The sequence below is a fragment of the Alligator mississippiensis genome, chromosome 6, assembly GCF_030867095.1.
Source record: "Alligator mississippiensis isolate rAllMis1 chromosome 6, rAllMis1, whole genome shotgun sequence".
Taxonomy (NCBI): Eukaryota; Metazoa; Chordata; order Crocodylia; family Alligatoridae; genus Alligator; species Alligator mississippiensis.
The window spans coordinates 19,419,175-19,446,793 of NC_081829.1; the positions used below are offsets into that span (position 1 = coordinate 19,419,175).

Here is a 27,619-nt window from a genome sequence, read left to right on the forward strand (position 1 = left end):
GGGGAAGACTGGCAGGGGGAAAGGGGCAGCATCTCTGCCAGGGTCCAAGTCACAAGGTGGGGTCATAGGGGTCCCTTGGTGAGTGTGCAAGAGCCAGTGTTGGGGTACATTGGGGTATGCCTAAATGCAGGGTTTTTCCTGGGTTCATTGTTGTGGTCTGCATGTATGTTGTGGGGTAGGTTTGTGACAGGGTCTTGAGGGTGCAGGGGCTCAGCCCAGAGCATCATGTGCTTATGTCCCAGGGCTCAGGCAGGGGACACAGATGGCTTCCTTCCTCCTGCTGCTTGCCTGTAGCTGGCAGATAGCTGGAGGCAGGAGGCAGGGGGTGGGACTGGGGAGAGGGACTGTGCTTGCTTGGTGCTAGAAGAGCCCGGGGTGGGGCCTGTTGGTGCTCATCCAGAGCAGCTGAACATGGGTCAAGTGCTAGCACACCTCCCTACAAAGGAAATGTCAAGGGTGGGGGAGGAGGAGGAGGCATGAAGCAGGCTGGGATACTGGAGGACAGTGATCTAACTTGAATCAGCAAGGAAACAGGACAGAAATTCAATGCATTAATCTAACTGAAATCGATCTGAATTAAACATACCTTGCACCATGTCTATCTTAGACCACTTGCACCATTTCTAGACTGGTCTAGCTGTGCCAAACTTCTGTGTGGTTATAGGTTTAAATTAATTTACATTCACTTACACCAATCTAAGTGTAATGTCAGTACATGGTCAAACTCACACTGACATGTTACAAATATGTCACAGATGAACTGAAAATGGAACTGGCTTAGACAAAGAATTTGAAAACACTATAGGTAATTGTAGAAACATTTGAGAGTCAACTAATCAGAATTTTCTAACTTTAGATTTAAGTTCATTAAATCCCTGTTATTTAGAAAGTTTGACATGCTGGATGAGCCTTTTAATTTAACAGTTTCAGTAAGGCTATGTTATGTCAATGACAGTCATTGAGACTAGGATCAAAAACAGTCAAAACCATGTTCAAAGATGGAGATGACAATGGTCTTCATGTTCATTAGCGAGGAATAAAGTAGAGCTGGTAGGGACGTGGCATATTTACCATGCTACAAACTTCTGGAGAAATGTCTATGTCCTTGTGATCAATGATAGGTTTCAAAGTAAAATTCTGCAAAATTATTGTTAAAAATAAAAATAGTTCCATCCGAGCCAGACCCTCTCCTATGCACATCCGTTTCCCTGCAATTAAAAAAAGACAGAGGGAATGCTGGAGCATTTTCTTGGCAATGTATTTTCAAAATGAAAGTAAAATATCAACTAAAATTAGAGGCATGGAGCAATTTGAGGCAAATGACTACCAGAGGTCCGGATAATATGGAAATATATGAATGTCACGAAAACCCACTCCCAGGTAATTTTAAGGGCTGAGTGCCATATGCCTAGCTACTGCCTTATGGCCTATTTGGAGAGAAAAGTGGCATGGGTTTTGAATCTTGCACTTCTCCAGGCAGAGTAGAGAGAAAGATTTGAGGGTTGCAGCTAAGTGTTTGTTTGCTGAAAGATGCTTCTCTGCTGGAAACAATACAGCTTCAGCAGCCATCAGAAATCACTGTGCAGCCCACAGGATGAGAACCACTAGGATCTTTAAGGACAAGCTAAAAGAAGATGGTTTAGGATCTGAAATCAATATAAGTTTCTTTACCTGTGGAAAAAGGCACAAAGTAATCACTCTTCTTAAAGTCACCGTTTTCATCCAAGAAATGCCCTGGGTTAAATTCCCGTGGGTTTGAAAATTCCTTGCTGTCATATAGGATTGATCTCAAGTCAGGGATTATAATTGTGTCCTGAATTAACAAAGAGAGAAGAAAGTTCAAGTGGATATTAGCTACCACAGACAGTCCTCCAAAAGTCAGTGAATAGAACAGAAGAATCTGTTTTTCCTAATCTCTCTATGACTTTATAATAACAGCCTTCACTGAAAAGTAGAAATATTAAAATTTAATGAAAAAAGCTAATCCCACAGGCTCACAAACCAACCAGACTGGGAAAATCTTGGTGTTTCATGAGATAAAGCATTACTGTTACACTAAAAGCATGATTTCTATACTAAAGTAGTGTGGGGAAGTCTGACTAAGTTCCAGAACATTTGAGACCCATGCAGAGCGCCACAGGGGCAGTGTGAACAGCACTGCCTGGGGTGCTGTGCTGCACGTGCCCCCTGCTCCTGCCATCACCCACAGTGCACGCGCGCACACACACACACACACCCCATCTTCTGGAGACAGAGATGGGAACTTTTCCCATCTCTTCCCCCCCAAAAAAGGGAGACTGGAAGTCTGCCTTTTTTTTTCTCTTTGCTCCCTTCCCCCTCTTCCCTCCTTTCTAGGAGACAGTTTTTTGCAAGCTGTTTGCTGACTTTTTGAACATAGATGGTTCCCCGTGCTTTTTCATGGGGAACCGGCTATTTATGGGAGACTGCCAAATACACAATTTCCGTGAAATCTGTGAAATCATGTATTTGGTAGGTCCCTAGTCATGACTAATACTTATCATTGCCAATCTTAGTGGCACACTATTCTCAGATCAGCAGAAAGTAAAGGTTAAATACTTTTAAAATATTATTTCAGGAGTAAGGAGGAACAGAGGTGTGTGGGCAGAGCCCTAGCAAAGATTCAGAATCTTGATGATTAAGGTGATACTTAATGGTGAGATTGTTTCAATTATTAAGTAGTCTCCCAAGGCAAATGATAGAATCTCTATTTGTTTAGCAGTCATGACTGGTTTGAGTGGAACACTGGAAAATTCCTGTAAGATACAAACTTGCATTTAATCTTCCAGAGGAATGAAGGGCTCTTTTCTAGTTCTAAATTGCTATGAGCTTTGTGTGGATACCTTTAAGAGTGTTACCTAGAAATTGTCAGACAAGGTTCCTTGGGTGAATTTGAAAATCTTTTATTAGACCAACCCAAATAGTTGGAGAATAGTTATTAAGCAAGTTTTCAAGTTCAAAAACCCTTTGTCAGGCTAAGGAAGTTTCAGCAGTTGGTCTAATAAAAGATATCAAATTCACCCAAGGAACCTTGTCTGCCTATGTCCTTAGACCAACACAGCTACAACCTACGCCCCTGCACCTAGAAATTGATACATTTGCCTGGGAGAAGAGGGGAGAGCACTAGGGGTGTGCCAAACAGCACTGTTTCATTGTGATGTCCATTTCCCATTTGGAAGGGACAATGTTTCGTTTTGTCATTTCATTACATTTTGAAACACGTTTCATTTCATTTCCTTGAATTTGTTTTGCTGTTTCAACACTTTTTGCCCATAGGCTACAAATGGGGAATCATGAAAATGCCTAAAGCTTTGTCATTTCTTGCCTAATTGGGATGGAAATTGCAGGGTTGGTAGCTGCTTCTAAGGGCATGAAGTCTGCCATGTTTCAAGGAGATAAGTGCAGAGGTTTCTGGGAAACGGCACCTCAAACTATTCAAAGCAAAATGCGTAACACTTGTAGGCAGCGGCAGACTCCTGTCATCTGGTGCAGGGCTATGACGGATTCCTCCCAGGGGTGCAAGCCCCTGGATTTGTGTGCTGGATGAGAAGAAGCTGCTGCTGCCACCTGGAACCAGTGCTGAGCACAGCCCGCACCCAGCACCAGGAAGATTGCTGGTGCTGCTGACCCCAGGCAGCAGCAGCAGCAGCAGCCTCCTGTTATCCGGCACGCAGATCTGGGGGCTCACATCCCCAGGAGGGCTGCAAGGCTGTGCCAGACTCCTCCCAGGGGTGTGGGGCCCCGGATCTGCACGCTGGATGACAGGAGGCTGTCACTGCTGTCTGCGACCAGTGCTGAGAACAGCCCACACCCAGTGCCAGGAAGATTGTTGCTGCCACTGACCCCAGGCAGCAGTGGCAGCCTTCTGTCATCCTGCATGCAGATCTGGGGGCCTGAGACCCTAGGTTGAGTCCAGCAGAGCTGGTAGGGCAGGTTTTGCTCTGTGGGGCTGGAGGAGCTGCTTGGAGTGCAGGCTTGGCTCTCCCCGCCTCCCACTGCTGGACTGCACTCCAAGCGGCTCCACCAGCCCCATGGAGCTCAGGCAGGAGGCAGAGTGCAGCCCTGGCTCTTCCCTGCCTCCTGCCACCGGGTTGCACTCTGAGCTGCTCCACCAGCCCCACGGACCTCAGCCTGGTGGCGGGAGGTACTGTGCAGCCTGGGTCTCCCCCCGTCTCCCACTGCTGGGCTGAGCTCTGTGGGGCCGGTGGAGCTGGTCGGAGTGGAGCCCTGGCTCTCTCCCATCTCCTGCCACTGGGCTGTACTCCAAGTGGCTCTGCCAGCCCCACAGAGCTCAGCCTGGCAGCTGGAGGCAGCAGGAGAGCCAGTGGCAGAGCTGTTCGGAGCACAACCCTGGCCAGTGGCTCTCCCCTGCCTCTTGCCACCAGGCTGAGCTCCATGGGGCTGGCAGAGCTGCTCAGAGTGCAGCCGAGTGGTGGGAGGCAGGGGAGAGCCAGGGCTGTGCTCGGAGTGGCTCCGCCAGCCCCACAGAGCTCAGCCTGGTGGTGGGAAGCCGGGGAGAGCCTCTGCCTCCTGCCACTGGGCTGAGCTCCATGGGGCTGGCAGAGCCACTTGGAGCACAGCCCTGGCTCTCCCCTGCCTCCCACTACTGCGCTGCTTCAAAACTCAAAATGTTTCAAAAATTTTGAAATGTTTCAAGTGCCCTCATTTCATTTTGAAGCTGTTTCAAAGTTGTTCAAAGCTCGAAACACATCAAAACAGTTTTGAAACAAAACACTCCAGGAAATTTCACACAGCCCTAGAGAGCACAACAGATCAGCAGGCTAAGAGGACTTTCTGAATAAATACGCTTTATCGTTATATAAGATTAACTCCTTGGTCTTTTGAAAACAACACATGGTACCAGGAGTGAGGTGTGAAGAAAGATAGAAAAATGGAGCATCTCAGGAGTCCAGAGGAGTTAAAGTTGTCTAGCAATGCAGCAGAAAACTGGAAGAAATTTAAGTAGAGCTTCACCATATATATGACAGCCAGTGGAGCTACAGAAAAGGAAGATCCACTCAAGGTAGCCATTTTTTAAAATATAGCAGGCCCAGAAACTCTGTCTGTTTATAATAAATAGTCTACAACTGTCAGAAGCAGAATAGAAAAGCTGTGATACAGTAATAAAAAAGTTTGAGGAATAGTGTATAATGAAACAAAATGAAACCTTTGAACAGTATAATTTCCACAGGAGACAGCAGAAAGAATGTGAGACAATACAGGAGTTTGTCAAAGACCTCAGACTGTTAAGCCACACATGCAACTTTGGAAAACTGAAAGAGTACATGATCAGAGACCAAAAAGTATAACTGATACAAACCTCAGGAATACATAATATATTATACTGTATATAATAGTACTATACTATACTTACATATAATGATACTTATATATAATAATATAACAATACTTATAACTATTATAATTATAATACAATTATAATTATGATAATGCCCATTAATATAATATAATATAATAATTATAGTGTGATGATTATAATATTACTTATAATAATATAATAATACTTAATGGTAGTAATATACATATATAATAATAATATAATACTTATATATAATAATACTTATACTATGTATAATGTTATAAGGGCTACAAGCCTCAGGAAAAGACTGCTAGAGGATCCTGAACTTCATTTGGTAAAGGCAGTTAGAATGTGCTAAGCGGCTAAGATAGCAAATGCCAGGCTGCAGAAGCTGGATAAACAAACAGAACAAGCTGAACTAGACAGGATTACAAGACTGCAGAAATCTAAAGCAACACATGAACAATATAGAAAGAAGGAGAGGAGGATCAAGGTAGTACACCAAAGACTGTGGCGCTGGTGTCATTGGGAAGGCTTCGGCTTCCATGACCACATTCCCCTCTTTGGTGAGAGGGGCAGCAAGCTGCTGGGAAGGGACAGCCTCCACCTCTCCTCTCTTCTGCGGAGGAGGCTCTTCTCAGCCAGACTGGCTGACCTGCTTAACCGGGCTTTATACTAAGCACACCAGGACATGGGGGGACTACCACCACTGCTTTCTGAACAGTCGCAAAGCTTTCTCACATGTGTGGATCAGCTCTATCTGATGCAAGAAGTCTATGAGCCGACGAGAGGTAAATCGCTGCTCAACCTGGTACTGGCAACAGGGCATGACCTTATCAGTGATCTAACGATTAAAGGGAAGCTGGGTGACAGTGACCACAAGCTGATCACCTTCACCATCCGCCATAAAGCTGGCAAGTCAGTCAGCAATACAGAAGTCCTTGACTTCAGGAAAGCTGACTTTGACAAGTTCAGGAGACTTGTCAGAGAGGCCCTAAGGGACCATGATCCAAAGGGGAGGGGAGCTCAGGGTGAGTGGTTGCTCCTCAAGGGAGCAATCCTGGATGCACAAGCAAAGTCTATCCCATCTCAGAGGAAAGGCAGAAAAAGGGCACAGCAGCCCCCTTGGCTCTGCAGGGAACTAGCGGACCTCCTGCATCTAAAAAGAAAGACCTACAAAGGATGGAGGACAGGATCCACCTCCAAGGAGGAATATTCTGCCCTGGTCTGGACCTGTAGGGAGCGAACCAGGAAAGCCAAGGTTGCGAATGAACTCCAACTAGCTACAAGTATCAAGGACAATAAAAAGTCCTTTTTTAGTTATGTGGGGAGCTGAAGGAAAAGCAAGGGCAACATTGGACCCTTGCTAAACCAGATGGGATGACTGACAACTGACGACCAAGAAAAAGCCAACTTGTTAAATGGGTACTTTGCATTGGTTTTTCACCGGTCCCAAGGGACGCCCCTGCCCATTATGGGATGGCCCATGTGAGGGAGATTCCTTACACCCCATCAATGTGGACCTTGTGAATGAACACTTTGAGAGGCTGAATACCTTCAAGTCAGCTGGCCCTGACAGTTTACACCCCAGGGTACTCAAGGAGCTGGCAGGCATCATAGCTCAGCCCCTGGCATGGGTCTTCAAGAACTTCTGGTGCTCTGGTGAAGTGCCCAAAGATTGGAAGAAAGCCAATGTGGTGCCTATCTTCAAGAAAGGGAGGAAAGTGGATCCAGCAAACTACAGACCCATCAGACTGACCTCTATCCTGCTGAAGGTCTTAGAAAAGATTATCAAAGAGACCATTCTTAACAGACTGGCTGATGGTAACATCCTGAGGGATAGCCAGCATGAGTTTGTTGCAGGTAGGTTTTGCTTGACCAATCTTATTTCCTTTTATGACCAGGTGACCTATCACTTGGACAAGGGAGAGGAGATTGATGTCATATATCTTGACTTTAAAAAAGCCTTTGATCTGGTATCCCATGATCACCACTTAGCAAAACTGGCCAACTGTGGCCTAGGCTTCACCACGATCTGCTGGCTGGGGAATTGGCTCTGTGGTAGAACCCAGAGGGTGGTGGTTGATAGAAGTCAATCATCGTGTTGTGCTGTGACCAGTGGGGTCCCTCAAGTCTCTATCTTGGGCCTATACTATTCAACATTTTCATTAATGATGTCAACATTGGTATCAGAAGCAGAATGGCCAAGTTTGCCAGCAACACCAAGCTTTGGGGTAAAGTGTCCACACCTGAGGACAGGAGGGTGATCCAGGCTAACCTTGACAGGCTCAGGAAATGGGCAAAGGAGAACCTGATGGTGTTTAACGCTGAAAAATGCAAGGTTCTCCACCTTGGGAAGAAAAACCTTCAACATACTTATAGGCTTGACAGTGCTATGCTGGCTAGCACTATGGACAAAAGGGACTTGGGGGTCATGACTGACCACAGGATGAACATGAGCCATCAGTGTGATACTGCAGCTAGTAAAGCGAGCAAAGAGCTGGCTTGCATCCATAGATGCTTCTCAGGCAAATCCCAGGATGTCATTCTTCCATTGTACTCGGCCTTGGTGAGACCGCAGCTGTAGTACTGCATCCTGTTTTGGACTCCACAATTCAAAAAGCATGTGGGGAAGCTTGAGAGAGTCCAGAGGACTTATGACAGACCTTATGATGACAGGCTGAGAGCTATGGGACTCTTCAGCCTAGAAAAATGAAGGCTTAAGGGTGATCTGGTGGCTGCCAAAAGTTTATAAGGGGTGCTCACCAGGATCTGGGGGAACATCTGTTCACCAGAGTGTCCCAAGGGATGACAAGATCAAATGGTCAGAAACTCCTCCATGACCATTTCAGGCCAGACATAAGGAAGAACCTCTTTACTGTCTTTGAACGCCTTCAAGAGATATTTGGATGCTTATCTTGCTGGGATCCTATGACCCCTGCTGACTTCCTGCCCCTGGGGCAGGGGACTGGACTCAAAGATCTTCTGAGGTCCCTTCCAGCCCTAATGTCTATGAAATCTATGAAATCTATAACCTTACTATGGAGCCAGCAAATGGAGGCCAAAGAGAATTGTTTGAAGAAACAATGGTCAGCTGCATTGTATGGTTACCATAAACCCATGCAATGCCCAGCATCTGGTAAGCGCTGCAACAAATACAAAAGACTCAATCACTTTGCAAGAGTTTGCAAAAAGGGGCAGGATGCACCACACAAGAAACAGCAGGTGCGTGCTCTATGGAATGAGGAAGAGGAAGAATTTGTCATTGACACAATGCAAGAAGAAGTTCATTTTTTTGAGGATTAGACAATCACCCTGCACACTAATGGACTAATGGTCACTTTCAAATTAGATATAAGGCCACAGGTCCATGTAATTCCAGAATACATTATTCAAAAATTAAAATTAATTGTGTATACTATGAGAATAAGAAAGTGAGACTTAGAGCATATAATGGGAACATGATTGCAACCAAAGGTATTTGTGCAGTGCATGTTAGACACAAGTTTAATGTAGCAAAAGTTCAGTTTGTAACAGTCCCAACAAAGCTAGTGCCAATTATTGATTTGTAAACGTGTAAAACTCTATGTTTGATTAAGAGAATGGATGCCCTTGAGGGACTAGAAAGCAAGAACGTAAAAGAAGAGTTTTATGATGTGTTTCAAGGCATAGGGAAATTGTCAACTGAGTACAAGATAGAATTAAGAGAACCAAATACTTCCACCATACATGCTCCAAGACATGTTCCACTTGTGCTAAGGGAGAAACTGGAAAAGGAATTAGATTACTTAACATGCGCATACTAGAAAAACTAGAGCAACCAAGTGCTTGGGTTCATGCACTTGTCATAATAGAAAAAAAAGATGGATCCATCCTTGAGATTGTGTTTGGATCTTAAACAATTGAACAGTTACATCAAAAGGAGTATTCTTCCATTTCCACCAGGGAAGAGGTTTTTGGCAACATGGCAGAAGCTATATATTTCTCCACTTTGGATGCGTCTCCTGAGTTTTGGCAAGTTCCCCTAGAAAAGAATATCACTAGATTATGTACCTTCAGTATGCCCTTCAGAAGGTATTGTTTTCATAGGCTTTCTTTTAGACTGTGTTCTGCATCTGAAGTGTTTCAAGGAAAGGTTCAACAAACTTAAGAAATGTCATATATTCATCTATGGGAAGCCTTTCATAGATGAAAATGATCATACACCTTTGGTAACTATAGCAAAGAAAGGCTTATCAGACATGCCATTCAGATTAGACAGACCTTGCTTTCAACTGCAAATGTATGATCTAGGCATACAGTTCACACCAGGAAAGCACCTACTTATTTCAGGTACATTGTCCAGAACATATTACACAAGAAAAATGACAGAATTCCAGACTCAGACATAGTACATGTTAATTTCATTAAAAGAGTGATTCCCATCACAGATAAATTGTGGGCCCTAATTGCAGAAGCTACTGCTCAGGGCACACGCTGCAAAAAGTGGTAACGGCTATTTCTGCTGGTTGGCCTGGAAAACATACCTAGCCCCTGCTATCAGTTCAAGGAAAAGCTGTCAGTACTGCATGGCATTTTGTTTAAAGGTTCACAAATTGTTATTCTAGCAGTGCTAAAGAAAGATGTTAAACAGAATACATGGAGGGGCTCTAGGCATTGAAAAATGCAAAAGGAGAGCAAGGGGTGCCTCTATATTGACCCAACATAAATAATGATATAGACAATGTTGTAAAGGCTTGTACAATGTTCCTAAAATACAGATCAGCGCAAAGAAAAGAGCCCATGATGGTCGTGGAGGAGCCCAGTATCAAGTGGGCATTGACTTTTCATGCATCCAGGAAAAAATGATGTATTACTGCTGGATTATTATTGTCACTACCCTGAAACTGCATTGTTTGCAAGCACAACAGCAACCCATGTTGTAACTCGTATCAAAAGGATTTTTGCTAGACACGAGTTTCCACAAATTGCGGAAACAGACAATGGACCTCAGTTCAACTGTATTCATTTTAAAGAGTTGGCAAACAAATATGGATGCTGTCACAACACTTCAAATGCAGGATACGCTAGGATATCTAGTGGTCACACCAGATGACAAAGCTAACCTCTTTAACAATTTCTTTGCCTCCATCTTTTTGAGCAGGGATCGGGGCATCCCCCACACCAGGATCCCCGACAGACCCAGGGGAGGCGCTGCCAGGCTTAGGGCCAGTGAGGACCTAGTCAGGGAACTTCTGGTGGGACTAGACATGTTCAAATCAGCAGATCCTGATGATCTCTACCCCAGAGTGCTGAGGGAATTAGCAGAGGTCATTGCGGGACCCCTGGCACAACTTTACAAGCACTCGTGGTGCTCTAGTGTGGTGCCAGAGGACTGGAAAAGGGTCAATGTGGTCCCCATTTTCAAAAAAGGGAGGAAGGAGGACCCAGGAAACTACAGGCCTGTTAGTTTTACCTCGGTCCTGGGGAAACTCTTTGAGAAAATTATCCAGGAGCACATCTGCAGGGGACCAGCAGGGGAGATTATGCTTAGGGGCAATCAACATGGGTTCATTCAAGGCAGGTCCTGTCAGACCAACCTGGTGGCCTTCTACGACCAGGTCACAAAATCCTTGGATGCAGGTGTCACAGTGGACGTATTCTTTCTGGACTTTAGGAAGGCCTTCAACACTGTCTCACCCCATTCTCATTAAAAAATTAGGCAACTGTGGCTTCAAAGCCTACACAGTCAAATGGGTCGCAAATTGGCTGGAGGGTCACACCCAGAGAGTGGTGGTGGATGGGTCATTTTTGACCAGGAGGGATGTGGGCAGTGAGGTTCCCCAAGGCTCAGTCCTTGGGCCTGCACTGTTCAACATCTTCATCAGCGACTTGGACAAGGGGGTGAAAAGCACCTTGTTCAAATTCACAGATGACACAAAGATGTGGGGAGAAGTGGACATGCTGGAGGAGAGGGACAGGCTGCAACTAGATCTAGACAGGTTACAGAGGTGGGTGGATGAGACTAGGATGGGATGCAATACTGACAAGTGCAAGTTATTGCACCTAGGGCTGCAGTTGGAGTACTGCAGTTGGAGTACTGTGTCCAGTTCTGGGCGCTGCACTTCAGGAGGGATGTGGGCGGCATCCAAAGGAGGGCCACTCGCATGATCAGGGGTTAGCAAGGCAGGCCCTACGAGTGGAGGCTACGGGACCTGAACCTGTTCAGCCTCCACAAGAGAAGGCTGAGGGGGGAATCTGGTGGCTGCCTACAAACTGGCCAAGGGGAACCAGCAGGCAATGGGAGAGTCCCTGTTCCCCCAAGCACTATAGGGAGTAACAAGAAATAACTGCCACAAGTTGACTGAGAGTAGATTCAGGCTAAATATCAGGAGGCACTACTTCACAGTCACTACTTCACGGCTAGGATCTGGAACCAACTTCCAAGGGAAGTGGTGCTTGCTCCTACCCTGGGGGTCTTCAAAGGCTAGATAATCAGCTAGTTGGGGTCATTTGACCCTAGCATCCTTTCCTGCCCATGGCAGGGGGTCGGACTTGATGATCTGCTCAGGTCCCTTCCAACCCTACCAACTATGAAACTATGAAACTAAGACACCCAGATACCCACAATCCAATGGTTTGGTGGAAAACGGAGTACAAATAATGAAGAAATTGTTGAAAAAAGCTACAAATTCACACAATGATGTTTACCTGTCAGTCTTAAATTACAGGTCAACACCCATGAAACTTGGATTGTCCCCAGCAGAAATGCTGCTTAACAGGAAACTCAAAATCAGGCTGCCAAATGTTGTGAATGATGCTCATCAGAATGAAAAGCAAAAAGTGAAAACATTTTTAAAATTCAACAAACTCAAACGGTACTATGGCAGGGGTTCCAGGGAGGTACCACAACTCCACAACAAAGATATGATGCTTATTTCAGATGGACAAACATGGAAACAAGAAGCACTTATTTCCCATTAAATAGCTCCCAGACCCTATAAAGTAGTCACATTGGAAGGACAGATGTTAAGAAGGAGCAGACAACACTTGCAGCTCGTAAAGGAGAGAAAAGAACCAGCATCACAAGATTCACAAAAGGAAACAGAGCTAACAACAAAGCAAAAAGAACTGATAGAAGAGATTAAAAATGACACAGAAGTAGAGACATCTGAACAAGGAAACCAAACAAGAACTGAACCAATAAGGACTGAGAATGTAGAGAAACTACAAAGGTAACTTAGAGCTAAAAACCCAACACAAAGACTAATAGAGACCCATTAAAATGTGCTTCAACAATGGATTGAACTAAACTTCCAATGTTAGTATTGTATGGGCTATGTTACATGTAAAGGAAGAATATGTGGATACCTTTAAGAGTGTTAGGTATAAGTTGGTACATTTGCCAGGGGAAAGTGGGGAGAGCAGGGAAGATCATCAGGCTAAGAGGGCTCTCTGAATAAACAAGCTTTATTGTTCTATAAGCTTAACTCCTTCGTCTTTTGAGAACAACACAAGCTTGAAATGAAAATGGAATATAATGCATTAGATTTATTACCAATTTTCTTCTTATGGCAGGAGAAGTTGACTTTTCACAGAAATACAGAGGACTGACCTTTGGGATAATATATTGTCTAAACCTGGTGTCCCTGGTCACAGCATGTGGAACATTCAACGGCAAAAGACTCATGAATCTCTGGATCTCATGTACCACAGCATCCGTGTAGGGCATCTGACCTCGATCAGCCATGCAGGGTTGCCGGGAACGGCCAATCACAGAGTCAATTTCTTTGTGAATTTTCTCTGTTGTGAAATGAATGAGAATTAACACAACTGTAAAAGAAGATTTGCCACAAGATTCGCCCAGACTTCTACCATATGGCCAGCCACTTGTCTGTGACAGGTACGCAAAGTACAAAACTGGCTGGTTTTGTGTTGCCTAAGCAACTATATAACAATATGGCAATAATGACACTCTATTATATTACAAAAAAGTGACACCCTGTTATATTACAAAAAAGAATACAATGTAATATTACTCCTGGTGTCTATAACACACAGCTAGACACAAGAAAGACACATGAAACTTTCCCCTACAAAAGTTACCCATACATCAGAAACTGGAGGGAGCCCCTGAGGAAGGAATTAGCTCTACATCCAGCTACTAAGGCTGTGTGAAATTTCGATGGGTGTTTCATTTTGAAGCTGTTTCAACATGTTTTGAGCCTGAAACAACAAAATCAAAATGAAACGAAAGGGTTTGAAACAGCCTCAAAACAAAACGAGGGTACTCAAAACGTTTCGAAAGTTTCAAAATGTTTTGAGTTTTGAAGCTGGGCTAGCTTACAGCTAAACAGAAACTAAGGAGAGGGAGGAGGAAGAGGAGGGAAGGACTGCTCTGATATTTACATGTGTAGCTGATCAGTGACTGTGATCCTTCCCTAAGGTCCCTTCCAATCCCAGTGCACTCGGGGAAGGATGGAAAAACAGCAATAAGCATTGTTTGAACTGAGCTTTCTCTGTGTCTTGGAGTCAGCTTACCAAGCTGTCTCTCTCAGCAGCTGAGCAGCATCAGCACCTATGCACCCATCTCCTTGAAACCCCTGCACCTATCTCCTTGAAACCTGACAGGCTTTATGGCCTTAGCAGGAGCTACCATACCTGCTGTTTTCACTCGAATCAGGAAAGAAATGACAAAAGTTATAGGCATTTATGTGATTCCCCATTATAGCCTACGGGTGAAACTTCAAAACGCGTTGAAAATGCATCAAAACAGTAAAACAGTTTCAAAGAAACAAAAAGGAACAGTGCTTTGAAACAGCAAAATGAAAGAACTGGATGCCTTTAAGTCGGCAGGCCCGGATGAGCTCCATCAGAGGGTGCTGAAGGCACTGGCCAACATCATGGCAGAGCCACTGGCGGGAATATTCGAACACTCGTGGCGCACGGGCCAGGTCCCGGAGGACTGGAAAAGGGCCAACGTGGTCCCCATTTTTAAAAAGGGGAGGAAGGAGGACCCGGGCAACTATAAACCAGTCAGTCTCACCTCCATCCTTGGCAAAGTCTTTGAAAAAATTATCAAGGCTCACATTTGTGAGAGCCCAGCAGGACAAATTATGCTGAGGGGAAACCAGCACAGGTTTGTGGCAGGCAGATTGTGCCTGACCAATCTAGTCTCTTTCTACGACCAGGTTACGAAACGCCTGGACACAGGAGGAGGGGTGGATGTCGTATACTTAGACTTCAGGAAGGCCTTCGATACGGTATCCCACCCCATACTGGTGAGCAAGTTAAGAGGCTGTGACGTGGATGACTGCACAGTCCGGTGGGTGGCGAATTGGCTAGAGGGTCGCACCCAGAGAGTCGTGGTGGATGGGTCGGTCTGGACCTGGAAGGGTGTGGGCAGTGGGGTCCCGCAGGGCTCGGTCCTTGGACCGATACTCTTTAATGTCTTCATCAGTGACTTGGACGAGGGAGTGAAATGTACTCTGTCCAAGTTTGCAGATGACACAAAGCTATGGGGAGATGTGGACACGCCGGAGGGCAGGGAACAGCTGCAGGCAGACCTGGACAGGTTGGACAAGTGGGCAGAAAACAACAGAATGCAATTCAACAAGGAGAAATGCAAAGTGCTGCACCTAGGGAGGAAAAATGTCCAGCACACCTACAGCCTAGGGAATGACCTGCTGGGTGACACAGAGGTGGAAAGGGATCTTGGAGTCCTAGTGGACTCCAAGATGAACACGAGTCGGCAGTGTGACGAAGCCATCAGAAAAGCCAATGGCACTTTATTGTGCATCAGCAGATGCATGACAAATAGGTCCAAGGAGGTGATACTTCCCCTCTATCGGGCGCTGGTCAGACCGCAGTTGGAGTACTGCGTGCAATTCTGGGCACTGCACTTCAAGAAGGATGCGGATAACCTGGAGAGGGTCCAGAGAATGGCCACTCGTATGGTTAAGGCCCTGCAGACCAAGCCCTACAAGGAGAGACTAGAGAAACTGGACCTTTTCAGCCTCCGCAAGAGAAGGTTGAGAGGCGACCTTGTGGCTGCCTATAAGTTCATCATGGGGGCACAGAAGGGAATTGGTGAGTATTTATTCACCAGGGCGCCCCCGGGGGTTACAAGAAATAATGGCCACAAGCTAGCAGAGAGCAGATTTAGACTGGACATTAGGAAGAACTTCACAGTTCGAGTGGCCAAGGTCTGGAACGGGCTCCCAAGGGAGGTGGTGCTCTCCCCTACCCTGGGGGTCTTCAAGAGGAGGTTAGATGAGTATCTAGCTGGGGTCATCTAGACCCAGCACTCTTTCCTGCCTATGCAGGGGGTCGGACTCGATGATCTATGGAGGTCCCTTCCGACCCTAACATCTATGAATCTATGAATCTATGAAACAGCTAAATGGAAATTGAAATGAAACAGTGTTGTTTAGCACAGCCCTACTAGCTACCCTTTCAGTAGTCGCTAGCACTAGCAGAGCCTGACATGAACAAGTGGATCCAATCCAAAAATGAAATTACTATGTCTTTACTCAAAGGGAAGCTACTTGTTTCATAGCCCTTGAATATAAAGGTATCTGTTATCTACAATATAGGTGCAACCTGTTCAGTGGGGGTGCATGCTTCTGCCAGAGAATTACACAGACCATGACCTATAATTCCCTCTAGTGGTGCAAGAGAAATTAACTCACAATAGCTTGTTCAGTTCTTTGATGTTGTCTTGAGACTCTAAATAACAGGGCCAATAATAATGCAAAGGGATGCTCTTTGTGAAAAGAACAGCCATTGGCTGAAAACTAAATTAAGATGTGTGCATGCATTGCACACAATTCCTACTTAACATTATGTAAGACACTGAACAGCCATACCACTATGGCAACATTCATCATTGCTAACCCATATTTGATATGATCTTGTGACAAAGAAAGAACCTCCATGTTTCTTTTATATATTGTTGTGTCATGGAGTTCCCACACCTGTACAGCCCTCAAATTTGTGTGTGTACATACATGTGCTAGGTACCTTCTATTTCTGGGTATTTTAGGAGAGTCAAAAGTCCATAATCCAATGTGAGACTGGTTGTTCCTGTTCCTGCAAGGAACAAGTCTACTGTGCTTCTTACCAAAGTTTCAGTGTTAAATTTTGAGTCGATGTTTTCTTTTTCCTGCAGAAAGATGTGTAGTTTTTTATCATTGAGTTTAAAGGGCCAGAAACTTATTCACAAAGGTCAAAAAAACCTTGCATCCAAAATAATGGCCACCTAGCATCCTTTTAACAATACTGCATTAATTATCTCCAAACACTAAACATTACAATAGCATTACTGTAGAATACTGTAGAGGGAGGCACTTAGCCATGTCAGTCTGAAGTCCAACAGAAGGCAGAGCAGGGCGTACATTAAAGACTAAGTCATTCAGAAAAGCATGAGTTTTTGCAGGCTACAGCCTGTTGATGAAGTAGTTTGCTGAAAAACCTGTAGACTATGAGAACATATAGCATTCTGACTGAATTATTCCTAAGGCGCTTCTCTGCTGTGCCTTCTATAAAATATTGTGTAATATCGTTATTCTTTTTTTAAGGAGTGAGAAGTGGAGAACTGTATTCACCAAGTTCATTTTCATGTTTATTTTTACTTTTTATCATTCTGCAGTTCTGTCTGTCATTGCTGATTTTCTTGGCTTTTGAATTATGTTTACCTTAACATTTTGTTATAAAAAAGGGTTATCAAATGTTTCTGATCTTTTCATAGAATGGAGAGGTATCAATTCAGACTGAGGAGCAAAGGAAAGTGCACTTCTTTCTGAAATGCAAATGATTCCTAATGCTTAAATGGTTGAACTCAAAATAATGTTGTTTTTATAAACTGAAGCATCATCACGCTTACATTACCTGCTCCATTTTGATGAGAAAAGCATCAATAAAGTCCCGAGGGCAGGTGGGATCCAGAGACAGCTGGTGAATTTTCACTCTGTCCAGAATAAAGTTGTGAATTTCCTCCAAATTTTTAAATGCTCTTTGGTGCGGTCCAGGTAAGAAATTCATGACAGTTGGAAGAAAATTGTATAGCTATCAAGAAGGAAAGGAACATAATTTGGTTAGTTTGGACACAAGGGGCGCGTCCACACGAGCGCGCACATGCTTCTTGCCCTGCCTCAAACCCCTTTGAGGCTGGGCAGCAGGCACGTGCGGGAACAAGAAAATGTTCCCTGCGCTGCAAGTTTGCAGAGCAGGGAGAAAATCAATGTCTAAAAAAGTGGAGCAGGCAACCAGAGGCTGGGTCCTCCACAGAGACACTCAGGCTGCCAGAGCATCTCTATGGTTGACCCTCACCCTGGTGCTGAAACACATGGCCCTCCAGGCCTCATGTTTCAGCACCAGGGCTCTGGTGCTAGGAGTAAGGGGTCAGGGGGCTGGAGGAAGGGGGAGGGGACCATGGGGGGGACCCACGAGGGCCCCACCCACTCCCCCAGCCCCCCCAACCCCCGCCAGCCCCCCAAGGTCCCTGACCCCTGCTGGGGCTGGCCCCTCCCCCTGCTAGCCCCCCGACCCTGCCCTGGATGGCCCCTCCCCCTGCCAGCCCCCCCAACCCCTGCTTGGGGGGGGGGCAAAAAGCCCTGGGTCAAATTTGCACTGCTTGGTGTGTGTCCAAGCTTGGCACATGCAAGCATGTACACTCACAGCAGCTCAAATAAAAGCAGTACAAATTTGACCCAGGGCTTTTTGCTTCAGCACACATACGTGCTCAGACATGCACTTTGTTGTGGAGCAAATTGTGCCACTTGGGGCAAAATAACCCTGCCTGGCTCCTCCTGGATCTGCAGCCAGGGGGAGCTAGAGCCCGGGGCCAGCACCTGTGCTGTCCCCAGCAGTATAAAAAGCTGCCCTGGCCTGGCCCCAGCAATATAAAAAGCCAGGGCCCTGGCAAGTAGCTCAGGGCTACTCGCTCTCAGGAGCTTCTGGGGCCCAGCCACTTGGTACCTGGGGACACTATCCCTTGTGCCAGCTGGACTGCTGAAGCAGCCCTGAGAGTTCCCTGCACCTTTACCCACTGCAGCAGTCTGGCAGTGGGGGCTAATGCCTGGCTGTGACCTGCTGCACATCTGCCAGACCCGGATGGGGACTGCACAGCCAGTAGAGGCATCTGCCCCTCTGACCCAGCTGCCAGTGGACTGTGGTTGCAGGGTTGGCCTGTGTGTAGCACTACTGCCATGTGTGCTCCCTGCCCGGCCATCTGGGCAGCTATCACCCGGAAGATGTTCTGGGTGTGGTGGTCTGCTTTGAACTGTCAAAGCATGTCCTCCTGGCCCCATTTGTCTAGGAGGTTAGTCACAGCCAGCTGGGTCCAAGGTGCCAGCTCTGAGCAGGCAGGGGCCTGCTACTGGCCTCCCTAGCAGGAATTCTGGTGTTCCCTCATAGAAAACTGAAAAATCCTCCATTAAAAAAAATCCCAAAGTCACTCTGTCAAATACCCCCAAATCTGTGTTCCTCCACAAGTAAAACTAAAGACCACTATAAAGAGAAAGAGAGAGTGAGACAGAGGCAGTGATCAGTTGGACAGTGTTCTATTGATGTACCTACAGTGTTACAGCAAGTCTCTTATAATAATATTAATAATAATAATAATAATAAGTGAACTCTAAATACACATTTCATGAATTCATGAATACATGAATATATATTTTGCTGCCCTCCCGTAGTGGGTTTGGCCTCCCAACAGGGGTTACAGCCCCCAACAGGGGATTCAGCTCCCACACAAGGGCTACAGACCCCCAACAGGGGATTCGGCCCCCACACAAAGGCTACAGCTTCCCAACAGGGGATTCGGCCCCCCAACAGGGGTCATATGGCCCCCACAGGGGCTAGCATCCCCCCTGCAGGGCCCACATGCCCCACCCCAGCCCCCCAATTGCTGCCCTATATGGCCCCTTCCCCTGCCAGCTGCTGCAGGCCCCCCCAATGGCTGCCCCACCCAGCCTCACCCCACAATTTGCACCCTCAGGCGCCCATGGCTACCCCCACAAGCCCAGGCACCATCACTTTAAAAAAAAAGAAAAAAAAAAAGAAAAAAAAACCAGAAAAGAAAACCGGAAAAAAAGCCTGTGCTTACCTTAGAAGCAGGGGTGGGGGGGCTCCAGGGCCTCCTGACAGAGGCCCCCCAGGCAGCACAGGACAGCAGGGCAGCAGGCGGGCCCAGGCTGGGGCCGTCACCCTGCCCTGCACTGTGCAGGCAGGGCCCCAGTAAGCCAGACGGCAGCGCCAGCTGCCGGTAAGTGCCAGGGTGGGGGTTGTTTTTGTTTTTTTAAACTATGGGGTGGAGGGCAGGTATTGGAGGGGCTTGGGGGGTGGGGGGGATGGGCCCAGGCAGAGCAGGGGTCAGGAGACTGGGGGGGGTTGGCGGGGGGAGGGATCAGGCAGGGCAGGGGTTGGGGGGGCTGGGGGAGTGGGTGTACCCCTCATGGTCCCCTCCTACCTCCTCCAGCCCCCCTGAGCCCTTACTCACCAGCACTGAAGCCCTGGTGCTGAACACGTGGCCTGGCCAGCCACCTGTTTCAGCAGCAGGGCGATAGGCCAACCACAGCGATGCTCTGGCAGCCAGAGCATCTCCGTGGAGGACCCAGCCTCCAGTTGCCTCAGGGCATGATCCACTTTTTTAAACTTTGATTTTTTTTAGACCCCTGGATATCCAGGGGTCTAATTTTCTCCCCACGCTGCAAACTTGCAGCACGGGGAACATTTTTTTCATTCCCGCACGTGCCTGTTGCCCTGTCTCAAAGGGGTTTGAGACAGAGCAAGAGGCACGTGCGCACTCATCTGGATGCGCCCAAGAAGTCCATTCTGAGGGTATTAACACAGTGCATTTTACTTTCATAGGGAGTTTGGTTAATCCAAGGCACAACTGCTCTGTACCCTGTTCACCCAGGTGTGTATCATTGGCCAGGAGCAGGCCATGCACCAATGCCTCTGTCCTGGCACAGCCAGATACCACCCACAGCTGCTTCCTGCAGTTGAAGCCCCCAATCTGGGAACCCTGAGGTGGAGATCAGAGACCAGGGATTTGCCTGCTGCAGCTGCTGCTCAACCTAGCACCCTGTGCAAACACTTACAGCAGCCCCTGACTGGAGTGGGACACAAGCAGCCTGGGACTTTCCTCACCTCCGGTCAGCCAAGAACAGCAGCTGCAGGTAAGTCTTCCCCTTTCCTCACCTGCTCCCTCCTTGGTCCCCCTGGGTATCACCCACCAGCCCAGGGTTCCAGCCATGCCTAGTATTCTCCAGGGGATCTGTAACTATCAAGAACTATATTTACTAGCAGGTGAGTTACACTGTTGAAGTGGGGTGCGATCATGCCCATGGATCCACCCCTAGTATCACAGAATAAATTTATTATGGAGTAAAATCTGTAGTAAATTATTCCATAATTATGTTGTGTATACACACGTCTATGGAGATAACAAGAAGGAGCTGATTACACCAGCATGAAACAATAATGATGACCAGCCTTAAATGGCACCTTAGTATCCAACTGGTTTTTAAATCACTTTACAGACTTTACTGGCGGAGTGTAATCCACAACCCCCACCCCCCTGTAAATTTCTGGTATGATTGCTAAGATAATCCCCTTTCAACATGGAATGGCAATTATTTAAAGAGGATGCAAAAGACAATTATACTTTCAATGAGAATTGGGCAGTTAATGGGCTTTCTGGCCTTCAAAAGTCTCCCCTGAAAGCAGAATAGTCCTTCAATAAATAAAATCAACTCCAGACATACCTGCACCCAGAATGAGATCTGGAGTTTGTTATTTTCCTCTAACAGATCAATCAAAGTCAGAAATTTTTTGTCTTCATAGTCAAACCGGTCTCCAAAGACGACAGAACAGATGACGTTGGAGACAGCATGGATAAGGAAAGAGGAGGGGTCAAAGGGCTTCTCTGGAACAAAACAGGCCATTATAATTCAGGATTTGAACTCACCGTCACAGTCATTGCTATTCCTGAAAATTCAGGATCTCATGGCTCTGAACCAAGAATAGCATCTCCAATACTCTTGGGTGAAGATAAGTGATGGCCTCCACAACCCCATCACATCCTCTTTATTTAAGAACTTAACCCAAGTTTTGAGGAATCATTTTTACAGTGTTTTCCCTACTGTTATCAGCCTGACACATTCTGGTCAGACTATGAAACAATCAAGTCCCCCATATCTGTCTGGTTTGCAGCTGTTTTGACAGAACTGATATAAGGATTCCATTACAAACTGGATCCTGTTCAGTGAACTGTACTTGAGCCAATACTGTTGTGCTGTTATGTCCTTACAAACCCTTATAATTGTGTGTTTTCCCTTTTCTACTGCCAGCCTGGCAGTGAGTGTACATAGTAAATACACAATTATTCTGCTAAGGAAGGAATAAAAGCTCCTAAACCAGCAGCAGAGTAGAGCAGTGGTCACCAACCCATCGATCCTGGAGCCACTTTTGGTTGATCCTGGGCTGGGGGAGAACTGGGTGTGAAAGCATGCACACACCCACCCCCTGCCCCCAACACCAGCAGGTCAATTTGTAGGGGAGGGAAGGGGCAGGGGCCCAACTGAGGCCTCTGTGCTGAGCCACTGACTGTGCAGCCCAGCCAGGAGTAGGGAAAGGTAAGTGGGGCCCCAGCCCGGCTGGGAGGTGGGAAGGCCAGGGGGTTTCTCCAGGGGCACAGAGGGAGACTCCCCCCATCTTTGCAGAGGCAGAGGTGGTAGAGGCGGCTGCCACTGCATCGCAAGCCCCACTGAAAGCTAGCCATGTGTGGGCGCAGCTCAGCTAAGCAGCAGGGACTCATGAGGGAGCGGCCTGGCCCAGCCAGGTCTGGGAAGATCTGGTTGTCCAGGGATGCATCGGGGTGGGGGCTCCCACCACTGGGAACTGCCTGACAGAGACCCTGGCGATCCATTCCCCTCCCCCACCTGTGCTCCAGATGCAGTGGGCAACCCGCAGCAGCAGCAGCCTTCTCATCCTGAGCACAGGTCGGGGGGTGAGGCAGGGGCTCTGGGGCCTCTGTCAGGCTATGTCTAGTGGTGGGAGCCACCCCCGTCCCATGCACTCCTGGATGACTAGATCTTCCTGGACCGGCCAAGCTGGGGCCTGATCCCACTTCTGTGCCATGGCTGCATTGAGCTTCACCCACCCAGCAGCTGGACAAATGTGGTGTCGAGCCCCGGCCCGGCCAGGTCTGGGACTCTCCACAGTCAGTCCAAGGGCACTTGGGGGGGGCTCCCCCCTGCACCCCTCAGTGACAGCTGCAGCTCAATGACTGGTGCCTCTTGGGTCTGGGGGGTGCACCCATGGTCCTCCTGGGGCCGATTGCTAAGCCAGGGAGGTATGAGGGGGGCCCCCCAGCATGCTCCCCAGCAGACCCAGAAGTGGACCAGAAGTACTTCCAGTCCACGTCTGGGTTTGCCGCTGAGCACGTGGAGAGTCCACCGCACTCCTGTGGGATGCTTCATGTGCCCCAGCCTCGCAGCAATCATGAGCCATGCCTGCTACCTCCAGGTATGTAGAAAAAACTTTTAAAGCTGTGTCTATGTCCAAATCACTGATTCTCCAAATCAGCATCGAATCTTCAAATTTGGATTAGGCTGAATCGAATCAGGGACAGTGATCCAAACCAACGAATTAAATCACTGTCCCTGATTTGAGCCAAATCTGAATGCAAATCAAATAGGGCCTACTTCATGCACCCCTATTGGCCAACTCCCTCAGCACCTTGAAGTGCATCCCGTATGGCCTCAGGGACTTGTTACACATCCAGCTTTTCTAAATAGGGACTCAGGGAATCTCAAGAGGGTCCAGAGGAGGGCCACTCGCATGATTTGTGGCCTTCATGATAGACCCTACAGGGGGAGGTTGAGAGAGCTGAATCTCTTCAGCCTTCACAAGAGACAGCTGAGGGGAGATTTTGTGGCCGCCTATAAATGTATTAGGGGAGGTCAACGGGGAATAAGGGAAGCGCTGTTTACTAAGGCGCCCCAGGGAGTGACTAGGAATAACGGGTGTAAACTAGTTGAGAGTGGATTTAGGTTAGATATTAGGAAGAAATTTTTCACAGTAAGGGTGGCCAGGATCTGGAATGGGCTTCCAAGAGAGGTGGTGCTATCACCTAGCTTGGAGGTCTTCAAGAGGAGGCTAGATAGTCACCTGGCTGGGGTCATCTGACCTCGGTCCTCTTTCCTGCCAGGGGCAGGGGGTCGGACATGATGATCCATTGTGGTCTCTTCCGACTCTACAATCTATGAATCTATGAAATAGTCCCTAACCGGGTCTTTTGCCACTCTTGGCTGCTCATGTCTTCCGCAAACTGTGCTGCCACATGCAGTAGTCTGAGAACTGACCCTGCCTGTGAAGACTGAGGTGAAAAACACCTTGAGTTCTTCAGCCTTTTCTGCATCCTCTGTCACTAGGTTTCCCCACTGCTCATGATCCCATTTAGTAAAGGACCCTCATTTTCTATGATCCTCCTCTTGTTGCTGACATACTTCTAGAAACCTGTGACTTCTAACTTCCGCATTTGCCTAGGCATGAAGCTTCTCCTTACCATGTGTGCTCCTGATCCTTTCCACCAGAAAAAGAGCTTCTTCTTGGATCCGCTCCTCAATGCTCTTCTTCCCCATCCCAAAATTCCTCAGGGTGGTTAGGGCAAATCGGCGGAGCTGCTTCCACATCTCTCCGTTGCTTATTACAATACCTGGCAAAGGAAGAAGACAGTCAAACTCTCTTTTTACATAATTATAGTTATGCTGCCATAGCCTGACAATTAGTCTATTTGATACAAGATTTATGCTACAAAATCCTAAACATCCATTTTACTGTCATTCCATTGCAACTACAGCATGCAAGAAAACATCCCATTAGTTACCATGTCTGATCTATGCATTTTGTTCTCAAAGTGAATCATGTTAATGAGAGCAAAGACAGTAGATATAAGAAAGTATATGCATGAGTGAGGGTCTTTACTTTTTCTTGTTATCACAGAAGCTTGATCAAAGTACATATAACAGGCCCAAGGCAAACATAACTGCACCAGGATATACATACTTGGGGAAAGTTAGTCAGTCAAACTGCTGAACTTTGTAAGAAGCATATGAACTTTTCTTGGCGTGTAAGGTCATTTATACTGTAGGGTTTTTCCTTGCATGGTGTCACTACCGTGTAAATGCACATTATTTAAATTAGGGGTTCTAGCTATGTATATGTATCAAGAAATGATGATTTCCTTAGTGCATCAGCAGAAGGTTCACAAACTCTAACTGTGTTACGTTTTCAAGATCCCTGACAAATCATTTCAATTTCACCACAAATTTGCCCATCGCTAAAGTGTTTAATTTTATTGCCTTCAAAGATTCAGGCAAAAAGATAGCCCAGAGCAATTTGAAGTTATAGTTTGCCTATTGGCAAGGGTCCATTTCTCATCTCTTTCCCATTCTGACTTGTGGATTTGGATCTGGATTCTAAATCAATCCATGCAGATATCATTTGTGTATTTCATTCTGGTTCTATTTTATTTCTTTTGTACATAAGAGCTATGGGGCAGGTCTCTGCTTAGAGAGATGGCTCAGTAAAAAAAAAAAACCCAGTAATTTTTCCTTCCTGAATGCTATTAGGTTTGCCCTCAAGATCTGAAAGTCCCAAGTGAACTAATAGTAATATAAATAATCCTTTAGTAATGTAGTAACCACTCTTCCACCATTGTGGACCATTGTAACCGGTTTGTGTGTATCTATCTTCTTTTTCTCTCAGTGTCGTGAAACCCCTCCCTCCCCTTCCCCCTTCCCCCCTCCCCCTACCCCAGGGCTTATTTGGCTAACATTGTATCTCCTGTAACCTAGTTGCATTCCCCTCCTCACCCTCATCCTTCTATTGTTAGTCCCTCGTTCGGGCGCTATGTATTTCCCTACCGGCTTTGTCAGCTTTTTTGGATTTACAATCCTAAACATTTTCTAATAAAATTCAATCTAACTTGGCCTGGTGGAGAACAGAAGAGGAGGAATTCCTAGGCCAATGACCCAGTGGCCTAAAAATGAATGGCCCCCTTACAAGAGCTATGCATATTAAACCAGTCTTTATAAAACTATTAAAGGGAACTACAGCTGATACCCTATGGAAAAGTCACATGCATTTTCTAAGATTTTCAGAAATTTAAGCTTCACGTTACCTGTCCATAGAGAGACATCAAAATGATATGCCAACATTTCAAAATACTGAGAACCAAAAGGCATCTAATTATGTCAATCTGGTCTGCTGTGCTTTCAACACTTTGAAAATCTGTCCACTTTTTCAGGTACTTAAATCTGGATTTAGGATTTTAACATAAGGATCCTATACTTAAAAATCTTGGTCCCAGTCTCTGTCACAGTACTAAGTGAATTCCAGCTATTTCCCATTTTGCTTTCTCATACCAGAGATATCATCTGTATGTGCTGAAGCTACTAATAACAAACCTGATCCTTTAAAAATCTTTTCAAATAATGGCAGAACTCCCCGCGCGCTGAACTCATCCCCTTGGTCAATCAGAGCTTCCTTCACAGCCTCACGTCCATGCAGCACCACAACCCGTCTTGTGCCCATATATATTGTGAACACTGGTCCATACTTTTCACTGAGCTGCAAAAGTTTAATACAGAAGAACAACAAATTTAAAATTAAATTAAGGGAAATAAGAATGTGAATGGATTCATAACAAAGAGATGAGATGATTTAAGGGTAATTATGTCAGTGCTGTTCTGATTTGATACTAAGAAGTAGTCTGGCAAGTTCAAGCGTATGATAAATCTGACATGTGTCTGTTTTCGTTAGTCTTGGAGGAACTGTATATTGTTCTGAATAAAGCATTATGTCCTTGCTGTTTTTGTGTTTTTCTGCTCTTGAAATCAAAAGGGAATTCATATAGCATATGCATGTTTGTGCTATTGATGGAACACATAATGGCACAATTATAGTGCATTTTCCTGTTTCTTCTGAAGAATGGTAGTATTGTCATTCAAAAAATGTCCAGCATACCTACTGCCTAGGAAATGACCTGCTTGGTGGAACGGAAGCAGAAAGGGATCTTGGAGTCCTAGTGGACTCCAACATGAACATGATTCGGCAGTGTGACAAAGCCATCAGAAAAGCTAATGGCACTTAATTGTGCATCAGCAGATGCACGACAAACAGATCCAAGGAGGTGATACTTCCACTCTATCAGGTGCTGGTCAGACCGCAGTTGGAATACTGCGTGCAGTTTTGGGCGCCGCAATTCAAAAGGGATGTGGATAACCTGAGAGGCGACCTTGTGGCTGCCTATAAGTTCACCACGGGGGCACAGAAGGGAATTGGTGAGGATTTATTCACCAAGGCGCCCCCGGGGGTTACAAGAAATAATGGCCACAAGCTAGCAGAGAGCAGATTTAGATTGGACATTAGGAAGAACTTCTTCACCGTTCGAGTGGCCAAGGTCTGGAATGGGCTCCCAAGGGAGGTGGTGCTCTCCCCTACCCTGGGGGTCTTCAAGAGGAGGTTAGATAAGCATCTAGCTGGGGTCATCTAGACCCAGCACTCTTTCCTGCCTATGCAGGGGGTCGGACTTGATGATCTATTGAGGTCCCTTCCGACCCTAACATCTATGAATCTATGAACCTGGAGAGGGTCCAGAGAAGGGCCACTCGTATGGTTAAGGGCTTGCAGGCCAAGCCCTATGAGGAGAGACTGGGGCACCTGGACCTCTTCAGCCTCCACAAGAGAAGGTTGAGAGGTGACCTTGTGCTTACAAGAAATAATGGGCACAAGCTAGCAGAGAGCAGATTTAGACTAGACATTAGGAAGAACTTCTTCACAGTTAGAGTGGCCAAAGTCTGGAATGGGCTTCCAAGGGAGGTGGTGCTCTCCCCTACCCAGAGCTCTGTTTATGTCTACCTGCAACAAAGTGATTGATAAAGGGAACATGCTCTTACCTTCTCCATAGTTTGGGGTAAGTCCTTAATGCTCAGTTGCAGTGCGCTCCCTACAATAGGAAGTCGAATGGGACCAGGTGGCAGCTTCCTGTTGCTTGATATCATTCTCCATACTGAAAAAAAAACCAGACAAGAGATACAAACAGCCAGAAAACCAGTTGTGGTTCCCAGGAGTTCCATTTCAGAGAGCAGCAGTTGTTCAGGTTTCTAGCCTGGAGCTGATTTATAGCTAAGAATCAAAATGTTATATATTGTGTGGTGCCAGTGAGTTACCCAATAGCAGTTCCCAGTTCACTGGGTAAAAAAGTTTACTTATTAATCAGCAAAAATAACT

General features: G+C 46.4%; 1 protein-coding gene across 1 annotated transcript; it reads right to left on the minus strand.

Annotated features, from left to right (window-relative positions):
• Positions 1 to 836: 836 nt before the first annotated feature.
• LOC102564251 (cytochrome P450 2H1) lies at positions 837 to 27,520 on the minus strand. Its single transcript, XM_059729686.1, has 9 exons — positions 27,286 to 27,520; positions 25,795 to 25,957; positions 23,892 to 24,041; positions 21,088 to 21,248; positions 17,207 to 17,383; positions 16,340 to 16,481; positions 12,933 to 13,120; positions 1,672 to 1,813; positions 837 to 1,208 (listed from the first exon to the last, which is right to left on the minus strand). Exons 1-9 carry the CDS (start codon positions 27,463 to 27,465, stop codon positions 1,027 to 1,029), a joined length of 1,485 nt encoding a protein of 494 aa, XP_059585669.1. The 5' UTR covers positions 27,466 to 27,520; the 3' UTR covers positions 837 to 1,026.
• Between the last annotated feature and the right edge of the window lie 99 nt (positions 27,521 to 27,619).

What these genes read in the sequence shown, in the direction of transcription:
- LOC102564251 (XM_059729686.1), bottom strand. Translation starts at nt 27,465, where the DNA reads ATGGAACTCCTGGGAACCACAACTGGTTTTCTGGCTGTTTGTATCTCT. An exon ending in AAAATACCCAGAAATAGAAG is followed by an intron (nt 13,121 to 16,339) that starts GTACCTAGCACA and finishes ATTTCACAACAG; the next exon opens with AGAAAATTCACAAAGAAATT. An exon ending in CTTTGTGCCTTTTTCCACAG is followed by an intron (nt 1,209 to 1,671) that starts GTAAAGAAACTT and finishes TTTTAATTGCAG; the next exon opens with GGAAACGGATGTGCATAGGA.